General features: G+C 46.0%; 1 protein-coding gene across 6 annotated transcripts in view; it reads left to right on the top strand.

The window, feature by feature from the left end:
- Positions 1-22,103, top strand: part of DNAH17 (dynein axonemal heavy chain 17) — a 12,633,448-nt gene that overhangs the window by 10,653,376 nt on the left and 1,957,969 nt on the right. For all 6 annotated transcript variants that reach the window (XM_078653923.1, XM_078653924.1, XM_078653922.1 and 3 more), the window contains one exon: positions 17,233-17,373. In XM_078653923.1, the coding sequence (XP_078510049.1) occupies positions 17,233-17,373 (141 nt within the window). The remainder of the gene's footprint in view (positions 1-17,232; positions 17,374-22,103) is intronic.

Raw genomic sequence — 22,103 nt, 5'->3', positions numbered from 1 at the left:
TGCTGGCTCCGCCCCCCTGTGGTGTGTCTAATGACCCTAGCCTCCCCAGTGAATGAAAGGGGTGGTTGGGCTATCAAGGGTACTCCCAAGCCAGCTGCAACTGGTTTCCCCCCACCCTGCACCCTGAAACAAAGGATTTCACAGTATAAGAAGGGGCTGTGTCCCCTTACAATTTGTTCTACTTTTGGATCCTTGCCAGAGGGGGCTGTTGCTGCTGCTGGGGCCAGGAGGACCGCCACTTGGCTTGTCTCCCTGCCTGGAGACCCAGTGTGCTGGCTCTGGCCCTGCCCTGCCCCCCTGCCTGCCTAAAAGGACTTTGCTAGACCCTTCTTTTACTTACAGCGCCTGGGAGCGCTGCCTTTCATTGTTAGCGCTGGGAGCGCTTTATTTTTACTCCTAGCGCTGAAAAGCGCTTTATTCTGGCCGTAGCACTGTGAGCACTGTATTTTGTCCCCTGGCGCTTGGGAGCGCCTGTCCTTCACTGAGTAGCGCTGCTAGCGCCTTGGGTGCCCTTCGCCGGTGCCCACCCAGCATCTGATCGCCCCGTGTGGTGGTCTAGCGGCGCGGGTGCCACCCCGCTGATTTGCCGCTTTCCTTTGCCCCGTGGTATTTACTTATTCAGAGCCGGTACCCACCCGGCATTGCCCCGTGTTCACCGCCGCAGCCCGGAGGAAGCGGCACCCGCCTTCGGCCCGGGTCGCGCTGGGATTGGCCCAGCCGGCCGAGCCTCCGCCGCGTCATCGGGAGGAGGAGCCGAGGAACCAGAGAAGCAGGAAGCAGCCTGCCGCGTCGCTGCGAGGCTCCCGAGTGAAGGGGAGCCCCGCTCGCGTTGCCGGAGAAGAGAAGCCGGCAGTGTTTCCCGCCCCCCGCAGCACCAGTGAAGTCCCGGTGAGTGTGGGGGCGGGTTCTTTGTGGTACTTCGAGCAGCCCCGTTGGGAGAGGGCCGCTCCGACGTGCACTGCCTTTCTTCGTGGAAGAGCCGAGTGAGGCTCTTCTGGGCATTCTGCTGTTGCCCTTGCTCGGAGTCCCCTGTGAGGGACTCCATCCAAGCCCCCACCAGTGGTGAGCAGCCCCGAGGCTCCTGGGGGCCATTTGTTCTTTGAGCCCCGAGTGGCTCTCCAGTTGTGCCAGGGTCCCCCGTGAGGGACCCCCCTGCCTAGTGAGGCAGAGTTCGTTGTCTGCGAGCCCAGAGAGGCTCGAGTGCCCATTCCCGTGAAGAGCCTGAGAGAGGCTCAGGGCACCAGTTCATTGTGAAGAGCCCCAGAGAGGCTCTTGGGCGCCATTCATTGTTCTTGAGCCCACGAGGCTCCAACGTTGCCCAGCCTTATTTACAACTGTCCAGCACTTAGTGGACAGTTGCTACGTTTAGGTTTGTGTTCTGTGCTGCCTGCGCAGCCTTCCCTGACATTGAGACTCAGGGTATTTCAGCCCTTGCGAGTCTAGTTGGCCTGAGGGACATTTCTAGTGTTGTGCTACATGCACCCTGCGCAATTTATGATTTACTGCTTATGTGATTCCTGCGCAAATGTTCTACCTGCACCTCTGAATGTGTTTTAATGTTTCATGTGTAATTGTCTATGTTATTACCTTTGCTAAAAGTGACCTGCTTAGGTGATTCTTTATGTTTTTATTCCCCTTTGCTAAAAGTGACCTGCTTAGAGGATTGTTTGATATTACCTTTGCTAAAAGTGACCTGCTTAGGTAATTGTTTATGGTTTATTCCCCTTTGCTAAAAGTGACCTGCTTAGAGGAGTGTTGATGTTTGATTGCCTTTGCTAAATGTGACTTGCTTAGGTGATTATTTTAGGTTTCCTTCCCTTTGCTAAATGGGACTTGCTTAGGTGATGGTTTTCCTTCCATAGGTCCTGATGATAAGGTCCTAGTTCCCTGCGTGATTTCCCTACAGTGTTTAGGGTGGCATAGGAGGTATTTACCCTTTACCAGTAGTTCCTGGTTGTATGCTACATTTACTATTTCTGTGTTACAGTCATTATATGTTGATGTGCTAAGTGTTATACCTACAAGTATTATTTCTAAAAAGTGCATACCCCTGACAGTGGCCCAGGTGGCCCTGTCCTGTACATAATCCCTTGTAAATCTTGCCCGTGCCTGTTGGCACATTGTAAAGTGTGTGTGTTATCTAATGTGTTTTTATTATTATAATACAAAGGCTATTTTTGATATAACCTTGTGTGGAGTTTCCTTTGTGGTGGGCCTAGGGTGTTGTCGCTGGGGTGCGTGCGCGAATACTTAACTCATACCGCCTCCAAGTTTAGCCTTGCTGCTCGCGCCACGTTACCTAGAGGGTGAGCAGGGGTTGCCTTGGTGTGTGACTCCCTTGCCCTGACTTGGAAGTGGTGGTCTCTGACTGACGTTGGCGCAAGCCGTGGCCAGCCAGAGATCCCGTTTCTAACAGTCCTCATTTTGTTGGGAAAGTAGTGGAGTATGTCCTGAAAGGATTGGGAATTAAACAAAAGTTCCACGCTGTATTTCACCCGCAGTCAGCAGGTCTTGTGGAAAGATATAATGCAACTCTGAAATTGAAGCTAGCAAAGATCGTGGCATCCACGTCTTTGAAATGGCCGGACGCTTTGCCTTTGGCATTACTGTCTATTAGATTAGTGCCACATTCCCGATCTGGCCTCACACCCTATGAAGTGGTGTTTGGAAAGCCTCGCTTAATACATGATGTGCCTTGTATAATGATGAACGATTATTTGGCACGATTAACAAATGATTTACTTTCTATTCATCAACAGGTTCGAGAAGCGCTCCCCGACAATTCCATTGGAGAGGCTCATAATCTCCGTCTTGGGGACCATGTAATGGTCTGCGTGTTCGAGAGAGCCAGCAGTTTGGAGCCGAGGTGACGTGGCCCTGAACAAGTATTGTTGGCAACTCGGACGGCTGTGCGAGTCACGAATAAGAAGCGATGGGTACATTCCACTCACTGTCGTCGTGTCTCTCCGGACCTGGTGAATCCTGCAGTGCTGTCTGATTATCGAGACATCTTGGATGCAGAGAAGAGCTCAGCTGCTACGCCTCACGAATCGGAGGGAGCTTTCCTCGTGTTTGAAGCTGCCAGATGGTACAACTTCTGCAGCTTATGCGATCACGACACTTAAGACAGTGGTAGAAACAGCACGAATACCGCAAAAATCGGCCCAAGCAGCTGAATTGATAGCCTTAACGAAAGCATGTGAGTTAAGTGCTGGATTATGTGTGAATATCTACACTGATAGCCGTTACACTTTTGGAGTAGTGCACGATTTTGGCCTACTTTGGAAGGAACGAGGGTTCCTGACCTCACATGGAGTGCATATTATGCATGGAGAATTAGTACGTGACCTCCTGAATGCACTATTATGTCCAAAGAAAGTAGCGATAATCAAATGTAGTGCACATAAGAAGGTGACAGACAAAATAGGACAAGGAAACGCTTTTGCAGATCGCATAGCGAGAGAGACTGCGATGTTACAGAATGTCTCTCTCATGTATGTGGTGAAATAACAGGCAGAGCGATGGCATGATGCTAGAGAGGAAATATTAGACATACAAAAATCAGCATCTGAAGCTGAACTTGCAACCTGGGTGACAGAGGGAGTGTTGGATGATGAGGGTTGTTGGCGTAGCAAAGATATGGAGAGATGGAAATTGCCTGCCGCTTATTTGCAAGCAATGGTTCAAATGACACATGGGCTGGCACATGTTGGAGCTCTTGCAATTACTAAATTGCTTACACGAGTTTGGGAGCATCCTGAGATTGCCAGCACGGCTAAGAGAGTGGTTCAGACCTGTCTGATATGCTTACAGTACAATCCTGCAAAAGGGACTTATACTCCTAAAGGAGGGTTTGTTCCACCTACTGCACCATTCGAAGTACTACAAAGGGATTACATCCAGCTTGAGCGTTGTAACAATTTGAAGTATGTCTTAGTGGTGGTGTGTGCCTTCAGTAAGTGGATCGAGGCCTTCCCACGAAGGATAATACTGCGTTGACAACAGCTAAGGTGTTACTCAAAGAGTACTTCCCAGGCTATGGTGTTTGTAAATTTCTGTGGAATGATAATGGTCCTTGTTGGACTTGGGCCTTAGGGCAGGTTCACCCCTAATCTTTTTGCTTTTATTTGTGACCCTGTGTAGTGATTTTTGGGTCTCTGCGCACTTTTTTCCTGTGTCCCAGAGTGAAAGTGCGTGCGCGTAGTATGACTGGCCTGCCCTCCCATAGGAATGCATGGGGAATGTGTGTGTCCATGTTAGTTCCTGATGTGTGGGGAGTGCAGGCTCGAGTTTGGGATGTGTGAACTCGTGAGAATGAATGCTGCGAGATGGTGTATGCGGCATGTATGTGTCTAGAAGGGAAGTGCTACTTCTGGACATTGATGTATGTGTGCAGTGAGGGTGCTGGAGCGTGATTGGCTGGAGCTGGCTGGCATGCCAGGCTCCAGGAAGTCTGGATGGGTCTGCCCGGTGGTGAGTGTGAGATCAGCATGAGTGATGTGTGGGAGGAGTGCACCTGGGTCCTGGATGGGCTGGGTTTTTCCCCACACAATGCTGGCTCCGCCCCCCTGTGGTGTGTCTAATGACCCTAGCCTCCCCAGTGAATGAAAGGGGTGGTTGGGCTATCAAGGGTACTCCCAAGCCAGCTGCAACTGGTTTCCCCCCACCCTGCACCCTGAAACAAAGGATTTCACAGTATAAGAAGGGGCTGTGTCCCCTTACAATTTGTTCTACTTTTGGATCCTTGCCAGAGGGGGCTGTTGCTGCTGCTGGGGCCAGGAGGACCGCCACTTGGCTTGTCTCCCTGCCTGGAGACCCAGTGTGCTGGCTCTGGCCCTGCCCTGCCCCCCTGCCTGCCTAAAAGGACTTTGCTAGACCCTTCTTTTACTTACAGCGCCTGGGAGCGCTGCCTTTCATTGTTAGCGCTGGGAGCGCTTTATTTTTACTCCTAGCGCTGAAAAGCGCTTTATTCTGGCCGTAGCACTGTGAGCACTGTATTTTGTCCCCTGGCGCTTGGGAGCGCCTGTCCTTCACTGAGTAGCGCTGCTAGCGCCTTGGGTGCCCTTCGCCGGTGCCCACCCAGCATCTGATCGCCCCGTGTGGTGGTCTAGCGGCGCGGGTGCCACCCCGCTGATTTGCCGCTTTCCTTTGCCCCGTGGTATTTACTTATTCAGAGCCGGTACCCACCCGGCATTGCCCCGTGTTCACCGCCGCAGCCCGGAGGAAGCGGCACCCGCCTTCGGCCCGGGTCGCGCTGGGATTGGCCCAGCCGGCCGAGCCTCCGCCGCGTCATCGGGAGGAGGAGCCGAGGAACCAGAGAAGCAGGAAGCAGCCTGCCGCGTCGCTGCGAGGCTCCCGAGTGAAGGGGAGCCCCGCTCGCGTTGCCGGAGAAGAGAAGCCGGCAGTGTTTCCCGCCCCCCGCAGCACCAGTGAAGTCCCGGTGAGTGTGGGGGCGGGTTCTTTGTGGTACTTCGAGCAGCCCCGTTGGGAGAGGGCCGCTCCGACGTGCACTGCCTTTCTTCGTGGAAGAGCCGAGTGAGGCTCTTCTGGGCATTCTGCTGTTGCCCTTGCTCGGAGTCCCCTGTGAGGGACTCCATCCAAGCCCCCACCAGTGGTGAGCAGCCCCGAGGCTCCTGGGGGCCATTTGTTCTTTGAGCCCCGAGTGGCTCTCCAGTTGTGCCAGGGTCCCCCGTGAGGGACCCCCCTGCCTAGTGAGGCAGAGTTCGTTGTCTGCGAGCCCAGAGAGGCTCGAGTGCCCATTCCCGTGAAGAGCCTGAGAGAGGCTCAGGGCACCAGTTCATTGTGAAGAGCCCCAGAGAGGCTCTTGGGCGCCATTCATTGTTCTTGAGCCCACGAGGCTCCAACGTTGCCCAGCCTTATTTACAACTGTCCAGCACTTAGTGGACAGTTGCTACGTTTAGGTTTGTGTTCTGTGCTGCCTGCGCAGCCTTCCCTGACATTGAGACTCAGGGTATTTCAGCCCTTGCGAGTCTAGTTGGCCTGAGGGACATTTCTAGTGTTGTGCTACATGCACCCTGCGCAATTTATGATTTACTGCTTATGTGATTCCTGCGCAAATGTTCTACCTGCACCTCTGAATGTGTTTTAATGTTTCATGTGTAATTGTCTATGTTATTACCTTTGCTAAAAGTGACCTGCTTAGGTGATTCTTTATGTTTTTATTCCCCTTTGCTAAAAGTGACCTGCTTAGAGGATTGTTTGATATTACCTTTGCTAAAAGTGACCTGCTTAGGTAATTGTTTATGGTTTATTCCCCTTTGCTAAAAGTGACCTGCTTAGAGGAGTGTTGATGTTTGATTGCCTTTGCTAAATGTGACTTGCTTAGGTGATTATTTTAGGTTTCCTTCCCTTTGCTAAATGGGACTTGCTTAGGTGATGGTTTTCCTTCCATAGGTCCTGATGATAAGGTCCTAGTTCCCTGCGTGATTTCCCTACAGTGTTTAGGGTGGCATAGGAGGTATTTACCCTTTACCAGTAGTTCCTGGTTGTATGCTACATTTACTATTTCTGTGTTACAGTCATTATATGTTGATGTGCTAAGTGTTATACCTACAAGTATTATTTCTAAAAAGTGCATACCCCTGACAGTGGCCCAGGTGGCCCTGTCCTGTACATAATCCCTTGTAAATCTTGCCCGTGCCTGTTGGCACATTGTAAAGTGTGTGTGTTATCTAATGTGTTTTTATTATTATAATACAAAGGCTATTTTTGATATAACCTTGTGTGGAGTTTCCTTTGTGGTGGGCCTAGGGTGTTGTCGCTGGGGTGCGTGCGCGAATACTTAACTCATACCGCCTCCAAGTTTAGCCTTGCTGCTCGCGCCACGTTACCTAGAGGGTGAGCAGGGGTTGCCTTGGTGTGTGACTCCCTTGCCCTGACTTGGAAGTGGTGGTCTCTGACTGACGTTGGCGCAAGCCGTGGCCAGCCAGAGATCCCGTTTCTAACAGTCCTCATTTTGTTGGGAAAGTAGTGGAGTATGTCCTGAAAGGATTGGGAATTAAACAAAAGTTCCACGCTGTATTTCACCCGCAGTCAGCAGGTCTTGTGGAAAGATATAATGCAACTCTGAAATTGAAGCTAGCAAAGATCGTGGCATCCACGTCTTTGAAATGGCCGGACGCTTTGCCTTTGGCATTACTGTCTATTAGATTAGTGCCACATTCCCGATCTGGCCTCACACCCTATGAAGTGGTGTTTGGAAAGCCTCGCTTAATACATGATGTGCCTTGTATAATGATGAACGATTATTTGGCACGATTAACAAATGATTTACTTTCTATTCATCAACAGGTTCGAGAAGCGCTCCCCGACAATTCCATTGGAGAGGCTCATAATCTCCGTCTTGGGGACCATGTAATGGTCTGCGTGTTCGAGAGAGCCAGCAGTTTGGAGCCGAGGTGACGTGGCCCTGAACAAGTATTGTTGGCAACTCGGACGGCTGTGCGAGTCACGAATAAGAAGCGATGGGTACATTCCACTCACTGTCGTCGTGTCTCTCCGGACCTGGTGAATCCTGCAGTGCTGTCTGATTATCGAGACATCTTGGATGCAGAGAAGAGCTCAGCTGCTACGCCTCACGAATCGGAGGGAGCTTTCCCGGACCACACTGTTTCTGGTGGAGTGAAGTACAACCTGCGGCCAAGGAAAGCAGTTGTTTTGTGCGAGACTGGTTGAGTTACCGTTCTGAAGTTTGCGAAAACGGAAGCCGAGAATATCAAGGGGGGGGATCAGTTCTGGCCAGTGTAGCGACACCCGTCTTGAATCTCGGAGAAGACACCAGCGGCTACCTCGGATCTTAGCACTCAATTTTTATTTTTTAGTTTATTTTTTGAAACTTTGTTCTTTGAACTATGGCACCTATGATAATGAGGAACAGAAGAATTATTGGTGCAGTGCTTTTTGTTGTGACTATATAGTGGTGATAGCAGTAATAGCATGGACTGCAAGAGAATACTTACTGCCTACCACTCCAATCCCATCTGAACATTTCCATTTTACTCTGCCTTATCATGAAGAGAGACATAGACAGACTTATTTAAATAACAGCTTCATTCAGATTCTACATCATACCCATAACATGACGAACACTTCGAACTGTTGGGTATGTGGAATGTTGCCTGGACATCAGAAGAAAGGAGGAACTCCACTTATTCCTCTTCCTTTCTCTCATAATGGTTCTTGCAATGCTTGGTACACTATTCTTTTTACCCTGAGATGGCCAACAAAAGGTGGACTACTTTTTCGACTAAATAAAATATGCTATAATGATAGAGATGGTTACCCACAGGCAGAAGGAACTAAATTTGAGTGGGAAGAATATCGACCGGACAATGTATCTACGCCTCGTATTTTCACTAATCAACGAATTACAAATATGTCTACCTTACATGTGATTACTGTAATTGATACCAAGGCTGAATTGTGTGTGCGTAATAAAGGTATAATTCCGGTTGGGAAAAGTGAATGTAATACTACTCTCACATTTGACACACCAAATGGTATTACCTTTGTAGCCTCCCGAAATACTTATTTTATTTGTGGAAATAAAGGATATCATTGTCTTCCCATTGGGTGGTTAGGAACTTGTTATATATCTTTTGTACTACCCCCTGTATTTATTGCTCCGCCTATGTACCATAATGATTTTATACTATATCATGATTTTATATAAATTGGGTTAAGAGAACATTAGAAACTGAAAATGTCGACCAAACTGACACCTCCTTACAACAATATGTAGATTTTAATTTAGGCCTGTTTTCCTTTGTTGGTGCTGCTTTAAACCGCAGAAAAATAAGACGGCTAACACGTGTTGTGGAAGCTGTTGCTAATGAAACTGCCTCTGCTTTAGGGAACTTAACTGAGGAACTCCAAATTACCAGGATTGTAACGCTCCAGAACCGTATGGTTCTAGACGTAGTGCTGGCTGATCGTGAGGGTGAATGCAGCATTATCGGAAGTAGTTGTTGTGTTTACGTCCCAGATAATTCGCCTTCTGTGTATGATGCCATTTCCAAATTGCATAAAATTGCTGCTGAGATTCACCCCGACAATGGTACATGGACATTCTCTAATTGGTTCTGGACTTTGCTTAGTACCTGGGGTTGGAAATTACTGACGATCCTATGTATGATTATTGGAATACTCTTTCTCCTTTGTTTATGTATCCAATGTGGCCCTACCTTATGCTCTGTATGTATTACAGCCTGTATCCCATCCAAACGAGCTATTGTCAAAAACGAGCAAATGATTAACGCAGAAATGATGAAAATAATGATGATTAATATTGATGATGAGTATCCTGATTACTTCCGTTATGAGGTAGCTTAAGCTAAATGCTAAAAGGGTCGTCTGTCGTAATTTGGTAGCAACTGAGTTAGCATTTAGCTCAGCTACACGAACTTTCACCGTTAACTTGACCAAACGTGCGGAGGCCATTTTGTATTTCCTGGCTTCCATTTTGTATGAACATGCGGCCTCGTGGTCAGCATGCCCTTTTGTCCTTCCTTTGTACCAATGACCATTTACCTTGCCCGGCAACAGGCTATTTTTAGCACTGGTCAAGCTCACGCATGCGTACTCGAACATTCGGATTAATGAGTGGTCACTTCTCAGGAATGTTCTCTGCAACTGACCAGTGGTACTAAACTCCTACCACATGTTGGCTGTGTTCCAAAAATGCCCTTATATGTACCTAAACTGTGCAAAAGTATACCGCCTACCTTTTTATGACTGTTAAACTTGTATAAAAGAGGTTGCGCACCGATGTTGGGTGTGATACTTCTTGCATTGCTGAAGGGTGCTGTAGGAATGTACCACCACCCCATGGGGTCTTAATAAACTTGTCTTTTGCATTTCCAGTTTCCGTGCCAACTTCTATTCTATGGTGTTCGAGAGTTTTTGCAGAGTATGTAGACCTGACGAAACCCAATACCACAATCCGTCTGTATATATTATACAGCTGTAATGTTCTAGAGATAGAATTTCAGTAGGCAGAGGACATTCTTGTTCGTACTGGTGAAATTCTTGTGTCTTCAAGTAAGGGTCAAAAACATATTCAATGTCTGATGCCGCAAGAGAATTAACCCATTGTATCCATCTTGGATGTAGAGTTTTTGCATTTGGAACGCTTGCCTTCGTCACTGCCTCTAAGACAGGTACAGGTGTAACGACTTTAATGCGTTTACCCTGTGCTAGGGCTCTCTCCTTTGCTACAGCAGTCTGAACCGCTGTCAGAATTCTTTCTGTTGAAGTGAATTTCATTTCAGCTTGTGTGTACAAGTGTGATTTGTAAGCTATTGGTACCTTTTCACCTTCGTTAAAGGTTAGGTATGTGAATCCGCATCTCCCTGGGATGATTCGGATAACAAGGTTGCCTACATTGTCACGTGTTTGTAAGTGTGTTGTTGCCAACATGTCTGTTTGTACTGAACGCAAAATTTCTGTGTTTTTGAGTCCAATTAGTTGTTTTGAAATCAGGTTTGATTAGTTCGAAGAGAGGTTTAACCCTTTCTGCGTAATTCAGAATATAAGTTCTTCCAAAGTTTAGGAATCCTAGAATTGACTGTAAGTTTTTCAGCGTTTTGGAGTTTGGAGCAGCGCACATTTTTCTAAAAAGTTTGCTGCCAGGCTTTTACCTTCACGCGAAAGTTTGTATCCCAAGAATAGGACGTTGAGGTGGGCAGTTCTTAATTTTTTTAAGATGAATTTATACCCTTCTGAGGTAAACCCCACGTATTATGGTGTTCACCCTGTTCAAGTGCCTGTCCAAATCATCATCTGTAATGTAGATGTCATCGACCTAAGATAATGCCTCATTATCATACGTTTGTAGTAACTCTGTTACTCTGGCTGAAAATAATCCAGGACTGTTCTTGCATCCCTGGGGGAGACAACAGAAGTATCGCTGTGCCCCCATTATTGAGAAAGCGGTCAGATACCTGCTTTCTGGTGCAATGTTTTGACAGAAGAAACTGTTTGAAATATCTAAAGTAGTTTTATATTTCTTCCGAACTATATTATTCATCAGTGCTGCACTGTGTGAATTTTGTACTGCAAAAGTTTTGCAACAAGAGTTTAAATGTCTGTAATCCAAAACTGAATGATATGTTTCGTCTGCTTTGGAGACAGGGAACAAAGGATTGTTCATTGACGAGGTGCATGTTTCAATCACCCCTTGGTATTCAAGTTGATCTAAGATCTCCCTGACATGTTTTTTAGCTTCCTGCTTTTCTGGATACTGCCTTTGAGCAGTCGGTTGATTTTTCAACTGGATTTTATGGTGATTCTAGTTTTAATTTTGTAGGAAGTTTACGACACACGAATACGTTTAAATCGCGGTATGTCGCGGAGTAAGGAAACGGCATTAGTATACCATTTTTGGGTCGAGGAGGTTCCGGCTGTCTTCGTCGGTAAGTTGTGCAGTCGCGCCATAGGATATACTGTAGAACTCTTGTGTGGTATTCTTGTATTTAACATAGAGTATGCCTTTCACAGGTAGTTTTCTGTTGCGGCAGGATCAGCAAGAAGGCAGTGTTTTCTGGTAGCATGCGAGCAGTTTAATTTGGTTGGACTGGGCGTTTCATCTCGTTTCACGTTTAAAAGGTAAAGGGATTGATTGGGCGGGGGAGATTTTTTTCTTCTGTTTTTTAAAGGTTCCATACTACAAATACATTTTTCCTTCGTTTGACAGCCTACACCGTCCACGAAGTGCATTTTGAAGATTGTTTCTTCTTGATACCGTTGTGGTTGCTCAGTAAGTTCATTGGTTCACTAGGCGGTCACGATGTGAGCATTGTGCTGTGCGGGTGTCTTAGATTTAATGATAAAAATAAACGAATTAGATTGGGATGGCGGCACACCCTCTGTGGAAATTCAACTGGGTCAACTTAAACACGAGTGTATGTGAATCTTCAGGTGCCTAGGAAGTGGTCCCTCCTGGCCAGTAGGGACTCTAGAGTTCAATAGAGAAAATAGGGGAGTGCAGGAACGTCCTGCACTGTATCCCATGGCACTCCAGTAAGAGAAGATAACTTCTTAAAAAAAAGTTCAGTAGGTAATAACAAAGTCAAAAATAGAATATCACTGTAGCTTCAATGTTCATAGGTAAGATTTATTCAGAAAGGCACGTATTTCATCATAGTGACTGGGTTGAAGTAATTTTTTCGGACACCGATTATGCAATTGGATTTCTGTGAATTTGAATTGTGTACTAAGAAAAAATTACTTCAACCCAGTCACTATGATGAAATACATGACTTTCTGAATAAATCTTACCTATGAACATTGAAGCTACAGCGATATTCTATTTTTGACTTTGTTATTACCTACTGAACTTTTTTTGAAGAAGTTATCTTCTCTTACTGGAGTGCCATAGGATACAGTGCAGGACGTTCCTGCACTGCCCTATTTACTCTTAGATTTAATGATGGCATCCTTCTTTTTAGTTGCCTGCAGTGCGCTTCAAATGAATCAGTAGAGCATCACTTTGTTGGCGTTTGGTCTTTGCGTAAGTCTAAGTTTAAGTTTTATCACGTGGTTTTTCACAGACAGATTACTAACGTAAATCCTTGTCTTAGTATTATACGTAATAACATTTATCATTCTGCTTTTTTCTTTTCTTTACATTAATTGGCACGGGTGCGTGGTTCAGCCTTTTTCTCTATAGATATTGACTGGTCACACATGCATATAGGGTTAGCTTTTTGAACTGCATCTGTCTGAATCTTGAGTGGCGTTGCCACATGTTGTATATTATTGATTGGAAGTATCCTGTCCCGTTCAGCTTTCTTCATTTTTATCCCCAACAGTGGCCCCTGAAGAAGGGATTTTATCCCGAAATGCATTGGGCAAGAGGGCAAAACCAAATTGATCAAGAATCGCAGTATTACGGATTTTTTCAAAAATATATTAAAAAAAAAAAATCCTACATTGTAATGTGAAGATATCAGATGTTCTTTAGCATTTGTTATGAACATATCGTAATACAATGAACTACTAATCTGACAGTTGTGTTTAATTTACACGTTGTTGAGTAGTGTTACTGTTGTGAATCCACGCAGCACATCTCTTCAAATGGCAGACAACGGCTTATATTGTTCTAGTTTCTAAATTGTGCATATCGCACCCCAGAGAGACTTCATAGATACAGTCTACGGGAATATGCTGAGGTGCAGCACTAATCCTTCGGGGTTCTTACATCTCGCCTGGGAGTGCCAAACAATAGCTAAATTCTGGAGGGCAATATATTTAAAACTCGGTGACATAGTGGGGTTCTCACTCACCCCGGATCTGTGCTACTGGGGCATTCTAGACATTTAAGAAAAGACGCGTGTCGCCTAGTGGATATAGGCTTTCTGGAAGCAAAGCAATGAGTAGCGATGAGATGGGCCAAGGGGCCCGACACCCACAACTGCAGAGTGGATGAGGGATATGATCAGATTGCAACATGCAATCTGACCTGTACAGTGAGCTGCTCCCACTCAAAGCCTCCCCAAGGGATTCTGGAGTTTATTTCAGAGCTATGTGGCAGTAGGTGAGCTAGAAGCAGTAGGATGAAGAGCTATGGCACAGTTATGCAGTACTAACAGGGGGCTGCAGTATTAGATAGAGCCAGGGTTATCTCTACATTCTTTTCCCAAACAAGAACTGATGGCGAGGCACATTTCTGTATTCCCTAGAGGCAGAGATATTGTTAGAAGTTAGAGGTCAGCATTGCCACACCTGCACTGATATGGAGGCATGGTTTGCTAAGTGCTCCATCTCGAGTTTGATGACTTATAATCTGATTGACGCTGATGTACACTGAGTTAGTTATTTTTGTATGTACCTGTATGGGGATGTTCCCCACCTTATTTTCATTTTTCCTGTTTTTCTAATCAAAATCAATAAAAAAACAAGTGAACATAGGAGCCCAATCAGAAGTGCAATCTCAGACACCAAACTCATGTCCCACTATCTTGAGAAGAAGGGACACACAGACAAACATCTGGAGTGGATCATAATAGAATGGATTAAAGGTGGCATGAACGTTGCGAAAAGACTACTGGAAAGAGAACAACCTGGGTTTATAGATTACAGACCCATGTACGGGCACTGAATGATTCCATTCCATGGAAGCAACTGAATCCTAAATGAGCAAGGGTGCAGGGGTGGCCTTAGGCATGTGCAAGCAGTGCACCTGCACAGGGCCACCACCCAGGGGCCACCACACCAAAATATATCCCTAATATAATAATCCTCTGAGGATGGATACATATTTGCGTGGCGGACCCTGGCAGGGATTTGGTGGCCTCCGGCTCTGTTCCACTTCCAAACACCCTGACCCCCCCTCTTCACTGGCCTCCGTGGTCTGCCACGCCCGGACCCCCTCTTCGGAGGCCCTCTACCTACGCTTCCTGCCCAGGGCCTCCATGAGCCTAGAGGCGCCCTTGAAGGGTGACATAGACTTGGGACATCTGAAAATGCATATGGGCATTATACGGTACCCTCAAGATACGGTTGTACATTTACACCTAGTACATCTGGAATACGAGATAACATGGGTACTCCTTATCCGCCCAGTGAGCCCCAAGTCTTTGTCATGTTGCAGAGAACCCCATACAGATGCGGCATTGACTACCGTATCCCCGCATAATCTTCACACATAAGTAATAATGATAACTGATCGGCCGCTGCGTAACTGCAGTCGCTGATTACACTTTAACTCTGTGCCCAAGAAATAGTGGGTACTGACATAGTCATTACAGGGGCGGTCTACCATCACCACCTCACGAGATCCCCGATTTATTAGTATGAACAGGCGATAATATGCAGACTTCCTCGATCTAGTTGGTAACTTACTATGGCCGGTGGTAGTAGCCAACCACAATCTCCATGATGCTGCACAGGTTTAATAGTCCGTCTGGGAACAAGCGTCATCAACAGCCGCAGGGGGCGGAGCTCCGTACGGAGGTCACCCGGAAACGCTCTGAGAATGACTTGTAAAAGTAGGTTCCTGGCGCTACTCTTGGCAAATGCCGGGAGACACAGACCGAATAGGTGAGGCAGCAGGGCAGGACCTTTGAGGAAGTAAGAGGCGAGGTTAAGCTTGGAGGTGATCTGAACTACAAGCACGGTACGTGTGTAAAAAAACTAAAAACAACAACTTCTAATGAAGCAAATGTTTCTTTGATTTTGTCTCCTCTTTTACTTTTGACTCATAATTTAGAGTCAGACTACAAGGCTACCCCCCTCTAAACCGCAGTCTCTCGAGACACTAATACCTCCACACTAGGATAAGATAATCTAAACATTACGAGTGGTTTTGACTTTTGAGATGAAAAGAAAAGAATCACGGGCAGCATGCAAACAACAACTTTTGTATGAGTGGTGAGATGCATGATGAATGTTACGTGACGATGTGTACAATTTCAATACATGTTTCTTTTACAGATGGATATGAAACATTAAGGAACAGGATGAGAGATAAGTGATCTACTTACCTTTTCAAATGAGTGCAGCTTTCTGCCCTCTACTAAAATATAGGACATTTCTAGATAAATAACACCAAGGAGGGAAAACATGTTGGCCTGAAGAAAGTCCAGGACCCGCATGGGCCATTTTTTGAGGACTGAAACATGTCGGCACTAGGGTCATAGGACCATTACTTCTTTGTGACCCCCCTTTTTCCATTGTTAATACCCCCTACGATTCCGCTAATAAAGGGATACCTGGAGGCGTAGGAAGATTTTTAATCTTTAAACCCCCTGGTCATTTTCTCTTAAGTGCTCCCTGAAATACGGTCGAGCCCACCCTGACCTTTAGGAGTCAGGGTGAACCTGATGATGAAGCATGACATTACTAGAGTGTGTGAGGGTTATTTAACAAAAAGGAATTTCTTCCTTTCTCACACTTGAGTGGTTGGTACCCCGGGAGGTTTTGATTAATGCCCAACAGTCTCTAATCTAGGTGGGATACTTGTGTTGGATATACAGTTGCAGTCCTGTCTTGATCAGGAGAAAGCTCTATGAGAATATATGCAGCAATTTTCCTGGGCAATGAAGAACTATGGAGTGCTATAGCCGACTTCGGATATGTTCTGTGTATTCACTCAAATGATGAACGTTTGGAAATGGTGCAAGCAAATCCTTAGAAAGAAAGTGCGGTGTATTGATGTCAGCATCAGTGCTCATACATTTTAGAATGGTTCTAATGTTTTTGAACTCAAACATTCATATTGTCCATTGTCTTTTTCTCCATATCCTCAAACTACATTGTGTATTTTCCTCTCCTTTACATCCCCTTCCTCCCAAGTATTGTTTGCATCTATTTGGACATTGAGTTCAGAGAAGAACTTTGGATAGTACTTGGTTCCTTTGAGACTCATACAGGCTTTCCACATTAGTAAGAACTTAAAAAAAATATTTTTAGATTTTTAGGTTGGAGTTCTTTTTGCCTAAGAAAATCTTAGAAATTGGTGTTGTACAGATGGCCTTAGGTTTAAGGTAGTTATTACTTTTCACTTCATTATCACCTTCCAATGGATTCTGACCTACAATAATCACTGGGTGCGACTTCATGATTATTGCCCTTCAGAGATACCGCAGACTGATGTGAACCGGTAAAAGCAGCCTCATTGACTTTCTCAAGAAATGTGACTATAAGTGAAATGTTAAGAATAGCTCAGTGAGCCTCAAATCTGTAGGTTTTTAATGAATGCCATGGTTCACAAATAAGATCTTTTCGACCGAACAGTGCACTGAGGTTTGTGTACAAGAGACCTACTTGTTTTATGCTTTATCTCTTTGTTATTGGGCTACCGGTCATGCTTTTTTATTAACAGATATGTCCTTTGTTTAAGTAATTCCACCATCTCCTAACACAGTTGCCAAGTTTGAATTAACATTTGGCTCATTGAGGATGTAAAATGAATGAACCCTTCCTCTGGTCTGGTGGGATTACAGGCAGAGGTATTACAATATCGTGGGTGAAATATTGACCAATACAAATATCAAAACCACATGATTAATTGCCAGCATAGTTGCAGGTGAAGGTAAGAATAGTAAGTCCTTCCTTATAAATACCTTGGCTATATAGTGGTGGTTGATATTGTGGATGACTCTTTATTTTGCAATTTTATAATGGTTTAGATGGTCAATGGAAATCAGAAAATAGTTGGAGTGTGAATTTGGTTTTTAGGTTTCACAGTTTGAGAATATTCTTTTTTCATAGGTAAGAGAAGCAAAAATTACAGAAGTTAAAATTAATGAAGCCAGAGAGAATTATAGGCCAACTGCAGAAAGAGCATCTTTGCTGTACTTCATCCTGAATGACCTGAACAAAATCAATCCCATTTATCAGTTCTCGTTGAAGGTAATATTATTTATACTTTTGTGGAATTACTAAGCACTGCATGATGTGATATTGCAATCCAAAACTCTTTCTGACAAGGCACATTTTCTGCTTCATGTTTAATCTAGAGGTTTTAGAATTCCTGAGACTCTCAAAGGCTTTTTTGAAGTAAAGTGTGTTTGTCCCGAAACTGAAAAACTAGGATTTTCTTCATCATGAATTCGTCACTTAATGTTCTATTTGTAGACTTGTCCTACCCATGAGTGGAATTATAGAGCACATTTAACCAAAGATAAAAATCTTTTCCCCAAAAATATATATTTCAATCAAATATTTTTAGGTACCTGTCAACAGGTTAGTTACATTGACTACATTGGGCCCGATTCACGGAACTAACTTAAGACAAAATCTTAAACTTACTACCATTTTGGTATTCACAGAAGGCACTTCCTCATATCGGTATTCACAGAAGTTAGGAGTCCTAACTTTAGGACTCCTAAATGCCTTCTGTGAATACCAAAAGTCTTAAAGTTAGGATTTTTCTCAGTTTAGGAGTAGTAAAGTTAGGACTCCTAACTTTAGGACTCCTAAATGCCTTCTGTGAATACCGAAAGTCTTAAAGTTAGGATTTCTCTCAATTTAGGAGTAGTAAAGTTACGACTCCTGTGAATACCAAAATGAGTAAGTGCCTTCTGTGAATACCAAAATGGTAGTAAGTTTAGGATTTTGTCTTAAGTTAGTTCTGTGAATCGGACCCATTCTCTTTAAGTTTTTTTTATAACAAAGCTAACTGCAGATCCAAAAAACTTTGAGAAAAACCAAAGTCTGCTTTAATGCAATAACACTTGCAAACATAATTTGTATTTGCATGCACTACTGCATTAAAGCCATACCTAGTACCCTTTGCCAATGCTTGTGATAATAATACCTGAAGTTACTTTACCATCTGCAATTTATATTGTGGCTCATTGGAGTAGGATAAAATGATACATTCATTCAAACTAAAAAGTGGCAGCTATCCCACCCTGAAGTGATGTCTCGTTAGTGTTGTCTACCTACCACAATTCTTGTGTTGCCCGAAATCGGTCTAAGGAGACCGCAACACTCCTCCTAACTGCACCCGCTGTTTGTGGCATCCTTGCGGCAATCTCTGCCGCATCGAGGGGAACTACAGTACCCAGAATTCTTCTGTGGTGCACGGCTACCCACATAAGCAGGAAGCGCCAGGAGGCGCTTCAAAAGGCGGCCGCGGGCTCCTGCTCATCGGGTCCCGTTAGTGCTGTCTACCTACCCAGAATTCCTTCCGTGGCACACGGCCACCCACGTAAGCAGGAAGCGCCAGGAGGCCCGGGCCAAGGGCAAGCCCGTCTGCGCCCGTCAGAGCCCAGAGGAGGCCAGGCTGGGCCATACCATTGACACTTGAACTGTAAGCTTGTGTTATATAGCTTCTCTTCCAGGGGATACTCATCAATAGTCATAAGCACTGAATGGTCCCACCCACGTGCGGGATCCCGGAGCAATAGCCAACAATATGCATATATCTACATATATATATACATATATATATAAATATATAAATACCCATAAATATAGATAATATGCATATACATATGCAGCCTGAAAAACACCATACTAGGCTCAAAAACTGCCATTATTGCATGAAAAACGTTTACATTTGACTAAATAAAGATATATAAGTCACCATATATGATATATGGAAAGAAGAAAACTGCCCTGAGTTTCTTTGAAAAATACAACCTTTATTTTCAAAGGTAAAAACAGGCAGGATCATAGAGGCAGGTTTAGCCTAGAGAGGCTGCATAGTAACAACTGAAAAAATTGGCGCCGTGCCTTTAAGACCTCCAGGAACCCCCAGGATCCCATCATGCACCACAGGTGACAGTTAGGTCAGTTCTTTTTTTCTGGCTCCTTCTGTGAGGATTCTGGAGCATTGAGCTTGCCAGTTGGTGATATTTTATCACTTTTTTCTGGTAGAAACTTTTTTTACTTCACTTGACGTCTTTAGTCTCTTTCTGACTAATTCAACAATTTTTCCTGACTTTTGCCTATTTTTTCCAGTCAGTATGCCAGCCTTATTTAATAAGTGCCCAGCCTGTTGCAAAAAGATGGCCAAGTCAGACCCTCATTCGGTCTGTATTGCTTGTTTGTCTTCATCCCACAAGCCAGACCAATGCTACCATTGCAGCAAGTTTTCCAAGAGAACCCTTAGAGAGAGGGAGAAGATCAAGCTGCATTCCCTTCATGAGAGAGGAGAAACAGTGAGTGGGCGAGAAGAACACAGCGGTACAAAAGGGGGTGGTGATGGACGGAGCATCTGAACCAATCAAACACTCACACCCAGTCAACAGATCTGGGTTTAATCCATCACCACTCTGCCACCCCAGTTCAGGCCATATGCAAATCAGTCTGACCCTGTGCCTCATGGGAATAGTCCTGCCCGAACTGCCAAGCCATGCCTTCCCTGGACCGGAAACAAGCTTCCAAGGACCGGTTTCTGGCATTTCAGCCGTCATCAGCCCGGCTTACTTGAATCCAGTGGCAAAGTGAGCAAGGGACTCACGTCTGACCATACCCTGCCAACTTATGGCGAACAAAGCGGTACAAAAGGGGGTGGTGATGGACGGAGCATCTGAACCAATCAACACTCACACCCAGTCAACAGATCTGGGTTTAATCCATCACCATTCTTTAGCCCACTCTGCCACCCCAGTTCAGACATAGCCATATGTTCATCACCACCCCCTTTTCTGAATCATATGCAAATCAGTCTGACCCTGTGCCTCATGGGAACAGTCCAGCCCGAACTGCCAAGCCATGCCTTCCCTGGACCGGAAACAAGCTTCCGAGGACCGGTTTCTGGCATTTCAGCCGTCTTCAGCCCGGCTTGCTTGAATCCAGTGGCAAAGTGAGCAAGGGACTCACGTCTGAGTATACCCTGCCAACTTATGGTGAACAAAACGGTACAAAAGGGGGTGGTGATGGATGGAGCATCTCAACCAATCAAACACTCACACCCAGTCAACAGATCTGGGTTTAATCCATCAGCGTTCTTTGGCCCACTCTGCCACCCCAGTTCAGACATGGCCATATGCAAATCAGTCTGACCCTGTGTCTCATGGGAACAGTCCAGCCCGAACTGCCAAGCCATGCTTTCCCTGGACCGGAAACAAGCTTCCGAGGACCGGTTTCTGGCATTTCAGCCGTCTTCAGCCCGGCTTGCTTGAATCCAGTGGCAAAGTGAGCAAGGGACTCATGTCTGAGCATACCCTGCCAACTTATGGCGAACAAAGCGGTACAAAAGGGGGTGGTGATGGACGGAGCATCTGAACCTATCAAACACTCACACCCAGTCAACATATCTGGGTTTAATCCATCACCGTTCTTTAGCCCACTCTGCCACCCCAGTTCAGACATGGCAATATGCAAATCAGTCTGACCCTGTGCCTCATGGGAACAATCCAGCCCGAACTGCCAAGTCATGCCTTCCCTGGACCGGAAACAAGCTTCTGAGGACCGGTTTATGGCATTTCAGCCGTCTTCAGCCCGGCTTGCTTGAATCCAGTGGCAAAGTGAGCAAGGGACTCACGTCTGAGCATACCCTGCCAACTTATGGCGAACAAATCCGTACAAAAGGGGGTGGTGATGGACAGAGCATCTGAACCAATCAAACACTCACACCCAGTCAACAGATATGGGTTTAATCCATCACCGTTCTTTAGCCCACTCTGCCACCCCAGTTCAGACATGGCCTTATGCAAATCAGTCTGACCCTGTGTCTCATGGGAACAGTCCAGCCTGGACCGGAAACAAGCTTCCGAGGACCGGTTTCTGCCATTTCAGCGAGAAGAACACTTCAAAAAGCCCTCTTCTCATCCTAAAGAGCGCAAAGAAAGAGGGGAAAAAAGAAGACATCGATCCCCTTCTCCGTCAAGGGCCAGATCTTCATCTAAGGTACCTCTGTGCTCAGAGTCGGCGTCGAAATCGCTGCTTAGACGTACGTCGACGTCGAAACATTCCTCGCCGTTGAAGCATCCCTCGTCGTCGAGACGCTCCTCGCCGTCGAGACCAGGTGAGAAGAGGCAGAGGATGAGATCTCCATCTACGCGTAGGCGGTCCAGGTCTGGCTCGCCTACGACGCCAAGAGGGCGGGACTTGACGTCGACCTATCGACGTCGAAGTTCGCCGCCGAGAGGCTCTGGATCGAGCCCATCACCAAGGGCTTCGACGCCAAAGAGCCCCAGTCACTCGATGTCGAGACACATAACGTCGACGTCAAAGAGATCGACGTCGAGGAGATCGCCGTCGAGGAGATTGACGTCGAGGTCACGGAAAAGGTCCTCTGGGTCTAGAAGATCAAGATCTAGGTCGACGTCGAGGAGGTTGACGTCGAGGAGGTCGCCATCGAGGTGGTCTAAATCGGCTTCTCCTCCAGCGAAGAGACCTAGAGCGCTGTCGAAGGATCGTTCGACTTGTGATGCCCCAGTGGTGTCTTCAGGGGATTCTTCCTCTTCTCCAGGGCTCCAGATTGTACAAGTATCTCCAGAGCCCTCACCAGCACCATCTCCAGCCCGACCAACTAATATCTCGCCAAGATGGCTAGGAGATATCAGGGAGTGGAAGATCCGTAGGATTCATCTACCACGGCCTTCTTCGAGGTCAAGGTCACCTTTGATACAGTCGGTGCATTCTTCAGGGAGAAGTGAGCAGGCCGCTCCGCGAAGGTCCCCGGT

This window comes from Lissotriton helveticus, chromosome 7, assembly GCF_964261635.1.
Source record: "Lissotriton helveticus chromosome 7, aLisHel1.1, whole genome shotgun sequence".
NCBI lineage: Eukaryota > Metazoa > Chordata > Amphibia > Caudata > Salamandridae > Lissotriton > Lissotriton helveticus.
Note: the sequence above shows the minus strand (reverse complement) of the source record. Positions and strands in the feature narration are given on the sequence as shown.